This window comes from Anser brachyrhynchus, assembly GCF_964034855.1.
Source record: "Anser brachyrhynchus genome assembly, chromosome: 5".
In the NCBI taxonomy this organism is placed as follows: Eukaryota; Metazoa; Chordata; class Aves; order Anseriformes; family Anatidae; genus Anser; species Anser brachyrhynchus.
In genome coordinates this window covers 7,807,956-7,825,445 of record NC_137699.1, presented here as the reverse complement: position 1 = coordinate 7,825,445, position 17,490 = coordinate 7,807,956, and the positions used below count along the sequence as shown (strand labels likewise).

Below are 17,490 nucleotides of genomic sequence, written 5' to 3'. Positions count from 1 at the left end.
CTGGAAACTTCTTGTTTCTTCTTTTTTGCTGTCTTTACTGAACTCTATTGGGCCTCAGTAAGGATTTGCATCTGAAATGGGCAACCTGGAGCTTTTCTCAATGAAGACATCAGATCAAAGTTCAGTTAGTCAAGGCCTTTCTAAAACATTAAGGGGGCTTGGAAGTACACAATAAAAAGATGAGCTCTGGCAGAGATTGCAGTAAAAACATTCTGATCTGTAATCCGGATAAAGAATAGATTATAGGCCAAAGAACAGCCCCTGTTTAAATTGTTTTCGGAATCCTCATTTTAAATAAAGTTACTTTTACATATAAAATATTTAGAATTCAGTCTGATGGATTGATACGTTTTGTTATACTTCCTTCTTTAAATTCATTCGCTGATAAATTGGAGCACTGATTTAGGAATCCATTTTTCTGTCATTTTTTGAGTAAAAACGATCTGCCTCATATGACTAGATACATATAAGGAATTGTGTTTCTTTTTTAATTAAAAGCTTTTTTTGTTTTAAAATGATGAAAAGTGTGGTATTAGTTTTGTTATTTTATTGTTTTTTGTAGGGAAGATACTGCAATATTGTTATTAGTTATGTTCTCTGCAAACTGACCAGGCCGAACATCAATTACTCAAATAATTTCAAAATATTTACTTTAAATCAAGTTTATTATAATTAATCTTAACAGTTTAATATATATTTGGTAAAATGAAACATGAAGTAAAATTGTGGAAATAAATAGCATGATTGCTTTTAGAAAACTAGCTGTAAATACATGGCCATCTCTGGCTGTTATGGTGCTTATTTTATTAATAAGACCAAGTTTTATGGAAACCACAAATGTCATGTAATAATTGGAGTTCAAACTAAATAATTTGCTGCCCGACACACAAAAAATATTGCAATCCCATTATCGTAATAATTCAGTATTCCTTTTGTCATTCCCATTTACAGCAAGAATAGCGAATGTTAAATTCGAGCAGAAGTTGTTCCTAAGAATTTTCCTTGCATACAAACACAACCCTGCTCAATTTTCAGGTAGCTCACAAAATGTATGTATCGGCCTTTATTAAAAAAATAAAATAATAATAGAGTGTTCTAAGTTGTTGTTACATACATGTTTCTGAAAAACTTTCAGAATTGTTGGGGCAATTCTGGTCACTTTTCAAGAGTAAATCCATACTTCTGAGTACAAATAGAACAGCATTTCATTCTACCTAAGAATCAGAGCTTCTTCTTTTTTTTTCATTTTTTTGGTTATATTTTGCCATTCAATGTTGAGAGTGATGTGATTTCTGAAGTGACAAAGCTCTTGCTCAGCAGTGGTACTGTGGTGGGCATATTTGCTTTCCAGCAAAAATTGCCTACCAGCATTCTTCGGTCCCTTTGTTGTCATTCCCGGTTACCAGTAAGATTCGAATTGTCTTACAGTAGGTGTTTTCCTTATTTTAAGAAAACAGCCATCAATAAATGCAAAAGTAGGTAATGTCTTTGTAGGACACTGTCTATTGTATCATTTTTTCTCATGATAGATAATCATCTAACAGATTATTGTAATCAGTGTTGATGTTTCCACAGGCCAGCCCAACAACATCTACCAAGTTTGGACATTACTATGATATTTCTAAAACAATGTCTCCAGAACTACTTCAGTCTATAAAATGGCACAGTTTTTACCTTCCTGAAGAATTATCCTTAGAGCCTAAACTGAAAATGTGGTAAGCTGCAATCCCATGTGCTTCTGTTGTGCATTTAAATTTTGTGTGCGTATTAGTTGTAAAGGATATTTTAGCATCAACGCACGCTGTGAAAAATCTTGTAGCCATGTATTGCCCACAAGTAGTTCAGCTGTGGTTCCCATGTCAGCAGTACATGCCATGACTGTCAGCAAAGCTGCTGTGGTGCAGAGGCAGCTCTGTGTGCTGACTCCTCAGTGGAAGAAGCAAGTTGGTAGGGGCAATTAAGGCAGACATTACTAGGACAATCTGGGACGCAGCTGAATACTCAGTCCAGTCCTACTGACAGTTGAGTGTGGGGACTGGGGAAAACTATTACTGTCTGTCTATGAACTACTCCCTGAGCACCATGCCCCATCAGTTTTCATGAATGTGTGTCAGGTGGCTGTCAGTCATATGAATATAGCCATTCACAGTTTTTAGGGCTAAGATGACAGGCCATCCTTGACCTACATAGCTTAGAATGCTCTATCACATTAGTTTATTATGTGACTCTTACTTCTTATATCCTACAGCTTCACCTAAGGAAAATACAAAAAACTGTGAGCAGAATTACATTCACTAATTATGTCTTACACAACACCCTTAATTCCAGCGAAAATCATAAACTCTTATCTGAACGAATAACTTCTTTTAGTCTATCAGGAGTGAATTAAGGAAGACCAGAAGAAAATAAGTGACAACAGAGAATACTCCTATTAGCCTATGGCACAAAAATCCATTGTATTTTTCTTGGAGATATTTCAAGTCAAGTCAAATGTCAGATATGGGCTAGCAACCTCTTTGTTTAGCCCAGTCACTTAATTTAGATACTTAGGTCCTATAAATCCCAGTGTATAAGGCCAACTCCGAGAACCAGTAGTACAGTATGCTTTATTGCATGAGATTTTTCATTACAGTACACTAATATAACAGCTGAGATTTGTAAAATAAGTGCAATATTTATAAAAGTGTTTATAGAAGAAGTGCATTTTTAGAGTTGTAGAAAAGCAAAAGCCAATGTAATTTAGCTTGTAATTTTTCTGTGTTATATGATAAAATATCACTGGTTTTAATTCGATACAGTGTATTCTTGCTATGTTTTTTATATATATATATATAAAAGCAGTTGATAAACTTTCTGGAAAACGAATAAAACTTTGGATTCTGCTTTTCATCATAAATATATGAACCAACTTTATATGTGATTTATAATATTTTTTTCAGTAGCAGGGTCGTAGAGGATAGATATAGGAATATTTGATAGATTACAAGTCCTTATATTGTTATTGAACAATTTAACTACCTTTCTATCTTTTCTCTAGCTAACTGGAATGTCTGATGACTTTGGGCTTAACACCACTAACAATATGGCTGTGAAGTATTTGTATATTTTATGTTGAAAACAAGATAATTCATGTGTTTAGTATAGAAAAAGGACTTTACCCTTTATGCGTTTGATTTTATAAGACTTGCCTAACTCTGATACTTTCCTTGTGTGCCATCCTGATGAAAGTTCATAGTTCTTACCATATGAATTCTATTCTTAGTTTTCATATAACTGAAAGATTAGATTTAGTTAATTTGCTTGGCAATCTATGACCATAGGGTTGCATTCTACCATATTTCTGAAAGCTTTACAGTTGTTTTAATGTGTATTTCATTCAAAGCATTTGGTTTCATACAAGGTGGCTAATTTATTTAATAATTTGATTTACTTTGTTGATATTTCATTATTGGTGCTGGCCATATTGTTGAGGCATCAGTTTCAGATTATTGTCATCCCTGACTACGAACGCCACTGATTTTGGATTCCATGTATTGAAAAATTTGCACTAGGTCATAGTTAAAATTAGGTAAGAAGAAATGTTCAGAATTGCAACCTCAGGAATTCATTGTATTTCTCTGTAGCAAAATGGAGGATTTATGCTTCCTATAAGTGCAGTCAGACAATTCTCACACACGTTTATAAATAAACTGAATTAGAATTTCAACTTTCATTCATCAGTTTTGTATAACTGGAGTTCATCAAAAATTATGCAAGAGGAGAAAAGCTTCTCCTATTCCCTCTTACATTCTTGTTGATGTGCACCTAGCATAGTCATTGTCCGTAAATTGGACTACTTGATTTACATAAGGAAAGGACAGGTTAAAAAATAAATAAATATTTCAGACTGGGACTTCGTGAAGTTCATCTGTGATAATAGAACTTAAATAGTTGTCAAAGAAGTTCCGTGAAGTCAGAAAGGTCAAACAGTACCTGTCTTTAAGGAGAGGAGAGGTCAAAGACATCTGTGTGATAACATCAGTGCTCCAAAAAAATACCAGAAAAAAAGTAATATAATTTAGCTTTAAGGTTCTAAGACACTTTCACCCAGTGTGTGTTTGCTTATGTGTATTCAACTGAGATAAACTCAAAAGCCTCTAAAATAAAATGAGGTATTCTGCATCAGGAAAGTCTTTTGTTATGTTGAAGAAGGAGTTGTTATATTTATTGTTAAATCCTTACCTTGTAAATAATCTGTTACTGAGTCTCATAGGTGAATCTGAGTGAAATATCAGGCTTTATTCCAGTATTGTGTCTGGTAATAATCTAGTAATAATTTGGCCTGATAAGTATCCTGAGCAATGAGTATCTTTATTGAAGTCATAATGTCAAATTTGGAAAGTGGAAGGAATAATTGCATGCATATTAGATGACAGAATTAAAACAAAAGAAGTTTTAGGTCAGCAATCAGAAATTTAGTGAAGACAAGCCAAATATCGTATTAGTAGGAATAATTAATTGAACAAATAAAATACGGTAGCAGCTCTCCAGAAAAAAAAATATCTGGGGTTATAAAGTGTCTTGAATAGAAGATACATTAGCAGTATTTTGTGATTAATGTCACTGAAAAGTATAATCTAGAAAACATGGAGGTGATAAACTGGAATTTCATGTAGAAGACATGCAAAATACTTCTGTTCTGCTCAGCCATGATAAGGCTGTCCAGTTTTCGATAGCATCCTTCAAGAAAACTCAGCATCAGTTAGAAGAGGATGTGAAGCTGAGTTTAGATCTAGAATGGGGATATATGGCCTGTGATGGAAGAATGAAAATTCTTTAGACAAATCTGAGGAGAGTCTCAAAGCAAGTTAAAAACTGAGACACAGAGAGCAGTAATTCTGTTGTCTGCGGAAGATAGAACAAGCAATAATGGGCTACAGTAAATTGTAGCAGTGGAAATATAGCGTGGACATAAGGAAATATTTTTCTAATGATTAGCACTGGAAGAAGTTGCCTTGCAGACACAGGTTGGGAGTATTGTAGAATCTCCATCATTTAAAATTTCTAAGGACAAGTTAGGTAAATATCTGTCAGAGATAGTTTAGACATAGTTCATCGTGCCTTGGGGCAAGAAGATAGACTACCTGACCTCTTGAGGTCCCCTTCATCCATATCTTCCATGATTCTTTAATACACATTAGTCATAGTGTATTAAATCCAAAACTAAGTATGAATGTTACCAATTATTTCACTGCTTTCAAAACATTTATGCTTTTACAGAAACCTAACTGGATCGTACTGTATTTTTTACAAATATTGTGGTGAAATTCAGAAGAAAGCATTCTTTTTGCAAGGAGTAAAAACAAGCTCTCAATCCTGTCAGGATCATTTCATTGAAGAAAGTTGATAAAAGTGGGAGGCAGAGGATAATATTTTGTTGGCATTATTATTTGGAAAATATATGCAATGCTTCTGGCTTCTAAGTCTAGATTCAGTATATCACAGAATGGTATTAAAGAAATTCTGTTCTCTTGATTAACCAGACGATGATTTAAAAGAAGGGTTTAAATACTATAGTTAACCCTTCTAATAGAAGCCAGCAATTTATGTTAGACCTAATCTTTGATTGCCTGGAGGTCCATCCCTATGAGAGCTTGATTCAACCTCTTGTGTTACAGTGAACTGGGAACATGGATCTGGCTAGTCAGCATGTCTGCACTCATAGGGAGCAGTTTCTTATACATGAGGTTCTCTGGCCATGATCTTATCCTCTCAGTGCTGTTTTTTTTGTTTGTTTGTTTTGTTTTTTTTTTTAAATCTGAGAATGTATTGCTTTTGAAACTAATACAGAGTTAGAGGGAGTTAAAGGAGGAAGTGGAAACTGGTACTTTGAACTGGTATATAATTTTCCATAAGTAGATGGTGTTGTTGATGGATGGCACCTTTATATGGTAACAGAAATTGAAAAAAAAAAAAGCAATTAAGAAAAAAGAAAGAAAGAAAATAAATTTCCCTCTCATCAAAATGCTTCCTCGTTATTTTAGCTAACATGATCCATTCTAAATATTTGTGATGTAGAAGCGCAACATGATTTAATTTCAGGCCGAAGTAAATTGCTATAGTCCTGTAACTACAGCTGTTGCAGAAGCACCTTAAATTACGTAGTCATCGTAGAAAGCGTACCAAAGTGTACAAAACATACACATTCTGCACTGAGGGCATAAGCACTAGTTCTGCAATGGCCCAGCTGGTAACTATAAAGAAAGTTTTAGAAGTTCAGTGTATTTTTATTGTGCTTTTTTTTTTTTTTTGATAAAATTATCATCCGTACTGATGTGGGTAAGGCTTTTCATAAGTGTTGTCTTTTTATTTCTTTCTCATAGAGACCTGCTACCTTTATCTGTAGTTAATGCTCCTTGAAGACTATACTTAACCTATGACTTGTTACATGCACCTAGAATTCACCTTGTCCATCCCTTCTTTTTGCTATATTTTTCAATTACAGCGTGACTAGCTTTGGAGGCCTTAGGTTTCATTTTTCCTTCTTGAAATTTGGAAAAGCCCTTTTCCTCCATCCTTCTTTTGTTTCGGAAGGGGTGAGGAACAAGAAGAACAATCCTTTCACTCTCCTTTCCTTTCACTGCTCCGGGATGTGATGACAAAGAACAGATTATGCAGTTAAAGCAGAACATACTGGAAGTGTTGTACCCCAGTTTCCTTATACTTTCCTGACAGAAATAGGGAGTATAATGAACATATGTTTTACTATGCTTTGAAAAACAGTGCTGAAACAAGGTCCTTCATAGTAATTCTTCGTAGTAATGTTTTGTGCAATAAGAGCCATGTATTTGTAAAAAGGACCAAATCATCTAGGTGCTGCTAGTTCTCTAGCATCACATTAAGAAAACTATTTAGACTGTTAATGAGCGAGTGCTCTCTGTGTAATTTGAGCTACTGTCTGTTACATGATAATTACAGTGCTCCCCTTCCAAGGTCAGAGATGTAGAGGCTTTCTTTGGACCAAAACTCTCGGTTCTTTTTAGAAATCATTCCTCTATACTTACGTCCCTATCTTTCTATCCACGCAAGAATTCAGTTTCATTATGGACTTGCAAAGAACAGAGATTGTTTGACTGACTGGTTAGGCAGAACTTTCTGAATGTCCTTTTACTCTACAATTAAAGAAGGTGAGTTTTGGAGGTTTTATACATCACTTGTTTGCCTTAAAGTTTGGGGCGTTTTTTTTTCATACTTTCTTATTGCCCTGTGCCAAACATTGATTGAAACCAGACTGAGAAGTCTTTTATAAAGGAAGCAGTAAATGAGACTGGGTGTTTGACACCAGAAGAAGGCATCACCCTTTCTTAGCTCCATAATTTTTGTATTAGGGAAGGGCAGTTACATGCTGGCCCTAATGGTGGGACCAGCTTAACTGGGCTGTGCAGCTGTGACAGCAGCTGTTTTCCAGTTGTTGCTAGGCTATTCAGGTGTCCTTTTCGTTGCACTGTTAAAGCTGGTACTTAACAGGAAGGTGGAAATACCCTCTCTGATAAGTCTGTGCATCACAAAGGAGGCTTACTTTCTACCCCTCTACTTTACTTCTATCCTTGCTAAGTTGTAATCACCAAAAAATAAAGTTTGATAATCAAGGGAACTAAAATAATTAAGCTGTAGTTTTTCAATGTTACTCTTAAGTTTTACCTTTAGAATGTATGTGCTTTTGAAAAAAGAATAAATTTATCTAGAGTCTAGATTTACAGATAAATTTAGATAAAACAGGTTTAACTGTCTTGCCTAATGGAGTCTCCATATACATAATAAGGCTATTTGTCATACCCTTGATAACCTAACCTTTGTTAAATGCTTAGAAACTGTCAACAGAGAAGTCAGAGGCTCAGTTGTAACCAGGATACCTTCTTGCCAGCTCCTGCTTTATCCATTACTAAATTGCTAAACAAAAAAAAAAAAGAGTAAAGAAGAAATTGTTTAAACTCATTATCAGAATTAAATGGTGTTTAGTAACAAAGCCAAAAAAGACTAGAAATTACAGAATCAAAAATACCTTGTTTCCTTCCTTATGTATTATGGCAAACATTGCCAGAAGGATAATGCAACTTGTTTTTATAGTGTTTCCACAATATTTTTCATGTCCTTATTTACATAGCATAGTTCAAATTCAAGGAAACCATTAATATTTTAGCCAGAAGAAGAAGAGCCACTATGTTTGCATTCTAAATAAACCTATAGGCATTATGTTATTTTCTCTAAATCTTTCTTTGCTGCAAATCTTCTCCTGATAGATAAATCAAAAATCTTTTTTATTTCTTTGTGGGCTTTTTTGTTTGCTTGTTTGTTTTAATACTAGGACTCTCTAATTCTGCTAATGTTTTAAATATTTCGTTCTTCTATCTATTTTTATAAGCAATTTGGTAGCAAACCAGGAATTGGCAAGTATTGTGACTGCAGAATATTTTCTGGTTTATCCTATAGATAGTATGGTAAGTGTGGTAATACTATCCACAGCAATACAAACTGATGCCTTCTTGAAAACAGACAGTGTGTTCCTTACTAGTTACACTCTGCATTACTGAAATAATTCTTTATATTCATATACAAATTTGAAAATACTGCTTCATAACCACAGCCATGAAGAGGAGCGCTGTCGTCTTTTTGTATTACATGTGCTGTGTTCCTGGATGTGGCTACCAGATAGTTGCAAACTGCTTCCTACTGTTGGTGAGCAGTAGGTTCTGTCTTTTCAAAAAGGATAAAGGAATATCCAAAAGGATACAGGAATGCTTCTGGTTATTCTGAAGTGCTGCAGATTCTCTCCAGCTCTGGCAAAACTCGGAAGAAATTACAGCACTGTGTAACAGGGATTATGTGTATTCTGGTTATGTGAAGACGTGGAGAGAGAAGACATTTTGGCTAGTGTGGAGGCTAAAGACCTTTTCCTGGCCACATACTTTGTAAACTGACACCTTTAAGACAAAATTTGACATATATTCCTTTTGTAGCTAAGTGATAGGAAAGTAATCAGTGTACTGTGAATTCCATAGATAGTATTAAAATATTAGGATACTACAGCTGAAAACAAATAAAAAAAGTAATGGGAATAGTTTCATTAATGTTACCAGACCAAGCATATGAAATGATTGCTGAAAGTAAGAATATTTTGATGCAAAATTTTCAAAATAACCCATTGCATTTTCCAAGAAATACACAAGACCCGAATCCACAACTCTTGATGGTAATTAGTGAGACTGTAAGTGCTGAAACTAGAAAAGATAGAAGGGTTTAAACTCTCAACTTTAGTGAGGAGCCTACCTCAAGTCCAGACACAAAAGCCAGTATGCTGTATGGGATTGAAGACCTAGTATGTATATATGAAAGTGAACAGCTGGCTTGATTTTTTTTAAAGTAAAGATTAAGACTTTCTGTCCTTTGTGTATATTAGCCTGTGCACTGGAGAGTATGGCTAGGATGGGTATGAGAAAAAGTACATTAGAAGTGCAGGAAGTTCTAAGACCTTGAGGAGAGTGTTTGCTCAACTTGTATTTGGTTTTAAATGCCTAAATCCTTTTGTAGGCAGCAGTTTGCTTTTTTTTTTTTCTTTTAATATTATCAGATATTTTCCAAATAACACATAAACATAAATTATACCTCACAATTCTGCTGCCTTGCAAATAAAGGAGTACTAATACCCATGGTGATGGATACAAAATGGTAATAGAATGTATTTTATGCTCTGTTGTGGCATTAGAAAAATAAATAAATAAATAAAAAGTAAAACAAATAATGATAAATGAACTTTTTAAACTAAGTGGAAATATTGTCTCTCTCATTTTTTGTTAGTTTTGATTGTTTAATAGTTGTATGTATGAAAGCTTTAAGTAATAGAAAGTCAACCCTGTTTACCAGGGCACTGAGTAGGTGTACTCAGAGTAGCAATTAGGTAGCTATTTGTCTGTTATAGAAGATTAACTCTGTGCTATAATGATTTCAACTTTAAGTTGCTACATGAAATCATTAAACTTGTAAGTGGGCCTTACATAATTAAGTTATCTTAATCTCTTAAGACTCCTACTTTTCACAAGATGTCTGGATGCTGAACTGGTTAACATGAACCAATCACAATTGCTTTTAATGGCTACTTTATTCAAAAAGGATTGTTTTTTTTTTTTCCTTCTATGACGCTTTTTTCTATATGACACTTCCAGAATGCAAGCTGCATCTGTTTATATTTAATACAGCTTTTAGTGAGTATTAAAATGTGTTATTAAACTACTTCTTCTTACCAACAGTAATATGAACTGTGGCTATGCAAATCTGCTTCACTCCATTCAAAGGGTCATTTACCAGGAAGGATTTGATGGCTCTCATCCCCAGGTACTGAACACCTTCCTACTCTTGTCTTCCTGTAACTAAGGTTTTCTGAGTTTTCAAGGGTGGTGTGAGAACGTCTTTAAAAATTAACAAGGGTCAAGCTGTTTCTAAACGTTGCTAAAGTAAACAAGAATGCTAAATAGTGTGTGGTTCGTATTTTAATGTGCGTTTGGAGTTTTTACTATTTTTAACGGATATGCAGAGCATTTGAAAAAGAACTGTAAGCCAACATTAGTGAAACGCCTACTCTGTGCAGTTAGCTAATAAATGGATTGCCAAATGTAATGAAATTAAGTTAAATATTTTTCACCTACACATTTTTTTCAAATCATTGGATTAGCAATAATGTGCTCAAGACTCTTGAGACTGAACACTCAACCTTTCAGATTCTTGAAGTGTTGTGGTAACTGGAGTGAATTTTATAATGAATTAAATGGTGTGCATCTTTATGTAGTGAGTATTGAAATACAGGTAAAGACATGAGAGTGCTACTTACTTATCAAAAACTTACCTATCCAAAAAGCTTACTGGCCTTGTGAAGATTGCTTTACTTGCCATAAATCTTACTGTGGGTAAGCAAAAATATTCCAAGTGTAATAAGATAGGATAAAAGCCTTTTCCAGTTTGAGCAATGCCTTATCTATTATTCTTTGTCATGTTGAAAAATATGTTACTCCCTTGAAGCTGATGTAAATAAAATAATAAGTGATATGTATTGATGCTTCATTGATAGGTAATCATTGTTTTACAGCAGCAATGTTACTAGAGTACAAGGTAATTAGTATAGATGCTGGAGAATGTCAAAGAATATAATTCAAGACTCTGTGCAGTTCCTAGTTGAATATCTGAAAAATGGTTTCTGTGGGGAAGGTAATATATGAGCGGATGCATTCCTGTATGTATATATCCATCATAACAGTGTATTTTAGAAACATGACCTGCCTAGAATACTTGTGTTTAAAATCAGATTCTTTGGATTATTTGTGCTCAGTTTGTAGTCTCTGCTGAGATTTACGGGCGAGCTTGCCTTCCCTTTGGTGACAGTGCCAGTCTGGAGCAGTAAATTGGTCCCTGACAGGCACCTCTCCCCACTTGCTGCAGTAGCCATGGCAACAGGCATGTCCCCGTGCTTCCCGCCGTCCCTGCGCAGAGCTGCTCCTCCCGCATGGTGACAGGTCCTCTGCAAGCCGGAGAGCTTGCACGCTGCAAAAAGCAGCACCGAGTCAAACAAATACCCTGGGAGCCTTCAGCCACCAAATCACCTCCTCCTGAAGAGATCAGACTGGTGTTTCTTATTTTTCTTACAAGTCAGGCCTAATGGGAAAACAGCGTCTTTGTACATTCCTGATTTTTTTTGTTTGTTTTAAACAAAATAAAGATAGGTGAGAGCCAATATTTTGGGGTTTTCTTTCTGCAGACAAGAAAATATTAGATATTGTGGATAGTGATTTTCTGTACTACTTGTTCTTTGTTTCAAAACATCTGATTAGAGTCAATAAAGCAAAACCAGACCTTTAAATCGGATAAATTTAAAAGTATATCTTCACCAATGAAGTATATAAGTTTCTGAGGTGAAGCTTTAAAAGTATGAAAAAGAATCCTTTCTCAAACCAGTTTACCTCCATGGACAGTCATCAGCACTTGCGTAGTTGTTTCTGTGTCAAGGAAGATAATGCATACGATCATGTGATACCTGTTACTTTGTTTTAATTCCGCCTTTTCTGGAATCAGAAAACATTTCTTTACATACTCAATTTTTTGCATTTAGAAGTAGTATATAATACACACCTCTTAAAGTATGTCCAGAGTTGAATGTAGTTATGGTCCAGAACATGCCATGGAACTTCTTACCTTCCAAATCTACAGGAAATTCACCTCTCTTACTACATCTCCCCTTCTATTAACTGAGTCTCAAGAAGTACTTTTAAGTAGCCAAGTATTAGGATAGTAGAGTAAAAACCATCCTGTACACTTCAGGAGCTGTTTCCTTTCCTATATTTAATAAAAACGCAAGCTTCTGAGAAGTTTGTGTATGTAGGTTGTTCTACCCAAAATAATCCTCTTCCTTTTGGATAGGTCCTATTGGCAATGGCTTTCATGAGGTTTGGAGAAAGCTACAAGGGCCAGAATGTATTAGGAAGGTGCTAAAAGAGATTTACTACTGACTTTAGGTAGACATGTTAATCACAGCATGTGAGTGACAGAAGAGGATACCTCTAATGCTGCATTTTTCATACTGTGAAGCATAAACTTAACAAAATTTTTGGCACCTGGAGACCTAGAAATGTGTTGCTTTCTGGATCTGGGTTCAAAGAAAAAGTTTAACCTGATAAGTAAAACTTCCAGATATTTTTGGCTAATTTCACATCGATACAGCGGTAATTGGAGTTACCACTCCTTTTTATTGGCTCCTCTGCTACTAATACAGGTAGTTTCTACTACCTGTATTTGAAAAGGGATCTGGAGAACAGTGAGTAGAATGTGACGCAACCAAGCTGACAGGTTCAACACAATTAAGGAAATTGGTGAAAGCTACCATTAGAGGTTTAGTAGACCTCTGATAAAACGGTCAAGCATCTCTGGGACCTGGTACAATTAGTTAGTAGTAGGACTAGAAATATGAGCATTGGCTTTATATTTTTTTTAAATATCCTCCATTTTATTTTTTTTTTGCTGCTAGTCAGTAAGTATGAATCCTTTATAAGTTGAACATGGTTTTACATCATACAAAATAGCTTGTTTGTTTCAGAATTATTTTGGTTTTTCATGTGTGACAGCAGAACTTTCATAGGCAACTTTTTTTCCTTAACATTTCTTTGGTATACTTTGGAGCTCAAATTGGGTGATTTTCCAAGTAAAAAAGTTGGGGGAGGAGGTTGGGTTTTGTTTGTTTAAGGTAGCTTCTTTAAATTCTTCATAATCATAATCCTTGCTGCCAAACCAGTCATCATTACAAAAACAACGTGAAAAAGGTGAATTTTTTTTTATAAATCCAAATTAATATAGGTATACAAAATCTACTAGTGTATTTTAATAATGTTATCCTATTATACTGTACTATAGTCCCAATGTTTGAATGATAGTGTAAAAAGTTAACTTTGCATAACTGAAGCCTTAAAGTCTGCAAAGCCTGAGACTAGAGAATGCACCAGAGCTAAAACATGTATCTCTTTCACAAGGAGTGTAAGAATTGGCAGATCAGCTCACTGTGTGAGCGGTGAGAGCTGGATAAATGGAGAGCCATGTGGTACTAACTGAGTTTCACAACCGAGGCTTTGTCTACCCAATATGGACAAGGAAGCATTTCTAAGAGTAGCCTCTTCTCTTGCCAAAACCTTTGGATTTCCAGAACAGCTGTGCAATGATTGTGCTTTATAGTCACTGGTCATTCCAGCTGCAATTCAGGATGGGGGAGATGAATAACTACAGTTTGTCAAGGAACATCATTGTAATGAAAAATAACTGTAAGATTTTATTTATGTAAACTAGTATTTATACATTAAAAAAAAAACAAACAAAAACTGACCTTTATTTAAGTGTGAATCCTGAGCTCCAGAAATGAGTCTTTCATCACCTTGTACTGGAATTCTTCCAGCAATGTGCTTATTGTGTCTCTCTGCTGTTGATAGCACATACACCCAGAATCTTTCTCAAAGATCACCAGGAAAGGTCACGTCAAATAAACAGAAAAGAGATTTCTCATCTTAAGAAATGATTTAGTTTGCATAAACAAATTACAACTCTGACTTCATAATGTGCCCCTTCACAAATGGGGCTGTATCTTAACCATCGCTCTGTTGGCTGCTGTACTGACAATGTAATGCAGTGTAGCAAACGGTCCTTAGGTAGGTAACACAAGACCATTTAGGATTTTACATGTCAAAACAGCTTAAATTCTAGTACCCAGTAGCTAACTACAGCAGAAGTGTGCAGTAGAAGGTTGAAAATCAAGGGAAAAGTTGTGTTTGATTACTCTCAGGCCCTTCCACCAACCCAGTTTAATGGAGATGGGAGAAAAGATTGCTATATGTTTTTAAGGCAGTGATGGAGGGGAGAAATGACATGAAAAATCGTAATATTCTTGGTTTTTCTGAGAGAATATACCGTCTAGCTGGTTAGTTTTAGAAAATGCATGTTAATGGTTTTGCATATGTCCATCCTGTTTTCTTACACTTGTATTTGCTTATCTAACGTGGTGTGTTAACCATTAAGGAAGAGAGGGGAAAAAAAAAGCCATTCCAATTGTAATTTTTACCAAGACCCCCTGAGATTAAGCTATGGTTACTTGTACTATTTAATTATTATGACTATTAATTCTATAAATTGTTGTATTTTTAAAAAAATTACATAGTACGTGACACTTTCCTCAATGTTTAAAAAATAAGTTTTGTTTGTTTGTTTGTTTGTCTTTTCAATAGAAAAAACAAAAGAATATTTTGCGTATAGGAATTCAGAGTCTGGGTTCCTTGTTGTGGGGTGACGACATTTGTAGTAGTGATACTCCTGAAGATATTCATAGTCTGACCAAATTTCTGTATGTTCTCCGTGGCCTCCTCAGAAAGTCTTTGTCAGCCTGCATCATCACAGTGCCCTCTCACCTTATCCAGGTAAGAATGCTGTCTTTGCTGTATGTCATCGTTGACACTACATCAGTTAGCAAAAATATAAAGTGTATAATAAGAAAACAAATACAATTTAAAAAAAATATATATAGAAAACTTTTTGTTCACGGGGCAGAGTTAAAAGATAACTTCATTGCAATTTTTCTATACTTTTGTGAGACAGTTATGCTGCGAAATCAACAAAGACCTAAGCTTAATACCATCTTAAATACAGTTATTCCTTTTGTTGATCTTAGTCTTTTTTTTTTCTTTGAAAAACAGTCCGAATTTCAGAAATTGTAAAAGAGCAGAGAGAATTCTGCTTGTAATGTCATTTCTACTTTATGGGGGGCAACATCCCTCCAGACCTTTCCACTGCCTTCAGAACAAAGTTCAATACAAGACATTTTAGTCCACTGCCTTCATCTGTCATGCTCATCATGATTATGTGTGATCTTGTTTTTAAACCCAGGAATTAAAAGATACAGGTTTGTTCCTTAATTCTAATATGGTATTCTATTGGGAACACGAACAAATCAGTTATGATATCAGAGTAATTTTCCCAACTGCAAAATCAGAAGCTTCTCACAAAAGCTTTACTGAGAGCATATAGAATATAAGCTTGTTTTCTGGAAGTAAACTTTTTTAGCAACAGGGAAAATGTGGACGCTCCTTTTTTTTCTGCAAATGATGATGTGACTTAAAAAAGCAAAATTGTTATTCACAATGAACAGAAAACCTATAATTTTAGGTATTTATTTGGTTATAATAAAAAAGTGTTGGATAAAACCTTACATTACACAAAATATTTTCATAGTAGATGAAAGTTTTTCATCATTAGATTAACTCTTGTATTAGGTAAGTACATCATTCTCATGTATGTATTGCATTTTGTAAAGGTGTTTGAATACCTGCCAGTGTTATTTGTCTAGCTACCTGAAGCACTTACTGCTTCTAAAATAAGGGGAGAACCTGATTTCCTTGTTTTGCAGTTGGGATTTAAAATGTACTAATATTCCTCTTGCGATGCAAAACTCCATCTCCTTAGCTACGTTTAATATATTAGATGACAATATGTCTTCAGAAAGGTTGATTACTTGTCTAGTTGGGATACGGAATCTATTTCATTGTACTCTTTTGGATATGTTATGTCATTGAAAAATAGAAAAAATATTTAAGAGAAGTCCGGAAGTGTCTGTGGAGCAAGTTTTTCTAAGATACAAATTGAAGGATGAAATCTTTTGTTTGTTGCAGACTTATCTGTGAAGTTGTTTTTGTTTTCATGTTTATTGATTCTGTGTAAATCAATTCATTTGGAGTTCTTGTAATATTATATCTCATTTAAAAATAATTTTAATTTCGAATTTTAACAGCATTGCTTTACAATAAGCGCTAGAATATTTTAAAGGGGGGTGGAAAAAAAAATTGTTTCCAGAATCTTTGCTTAGCAGCCTTAAACAAATGAGAGCATTACATATATTTTAAAAATTTTTATACTTCATGCATCCTTCTTTAAGCGCTAAACTGTGGAGAAAACTGTCATTAGGAGGAGCAAAGCTGCTGAGGGTTCCTTATACCCCACATTACTCAGTTCCCAGAGCCCTGCTGTGTAGTTGTTCCACTCTCCAAGAAGCCTGTTAAAGAGCCCCTGAGAGCATGTGTACAGCCCTCCATGTTAATAGTTAATTGGTGAGGATGGCAAGATGAGAGGACAGCCGAACATGTGGTCTCTCAGGCTCAAGCCGTAGACAGACCTTTCGTTATAATAACAGCAGCTGCTCACATTCTCACAACCCAGCTACTCACCATTCTGTTGCTGAGGTTTCTTACTGGATTAAAAAAGTAAAGAATATATCTTTTCTTTTCAAGAGAATAAGAGAGGGGTTGTTTTTTTCTTTTTTCAAGTGCATTTCTGTATATGTATTTAATTTGATCAGAGTAAGTTCTAGCATATGCTTTCTCTGTTGAATCTTAGTCAGTACGCTGGAGGCGTAGAAAATACATAGTATTTTTCTGAAGATGTAGTAAATTTCCCATTTATTCCCAGAACAGTTATTTCTGTATCTGCTGTGTTATCTTGTGCTTCCCAACTGTATTAATTAGCGGGTCTGCAAGTAAAATCTTCACGTGAATAATTTCCATGGAAGTAAATATAAGATTTCAAAATCAAAACTGTTGTCAAGTTTTTATGTCTGCATAACCTATACAGAAAAATGGTTGCATCTTTATCTGCTTTGTCTTGAAAAAAATAGATTTTTAGTTGTAACTGATGCCATAACTTGTCTATGACAGCCACCAGTTCTAGTTACTCTGGTGAAGAAGAAATAAAACTCAACATAAACTCAATAAAACTCAAAACTCTAATAAAATCAGTAGCACAGATTTTCAACAGGGACAATGCCTTTCCATCCCAGACTAGTTAATCTGTAGTCTGAATTACATTTTATATTAATTACCTTTATATATAAGTAGTTTATGATTGGTTTCTTTTATATATTTTGCCAAATACTTGTCACATTGTACT

General features: G+C 34.7%; 1 protein-coding gene across 2 annotated transcripts in view; it reads left to right on the top strand.

Annotated features, from left to right (window-relative positions):
• ELP4 (elongator acetyltransferase complex subunit 4) overlaps positions 1-17,490 on the top strand; it is a 201,089-nt gene that overhangs the window by 27,981 nt on the left and 155,618 nt on the right. For both annotated transcript variants that reach the window (XM_080595259.1, XM_080595258.1), the window contains exons 5-7: positions 1,576-1,715; positions 10,284-10,368; positions 14,784-14,972. In XM_080595259.1, coding sequence (XP_080451385.1) covers positions 1,576-1,715; positions 10,284-10,368; positions 14,784-14,972 — 414 coding nt within the window. The remainder of the gene's footprint in view (positions 1-1,575; positions 1,716-10,283; positions 10,369-14,783; positions 14,973-17,490) is intronic.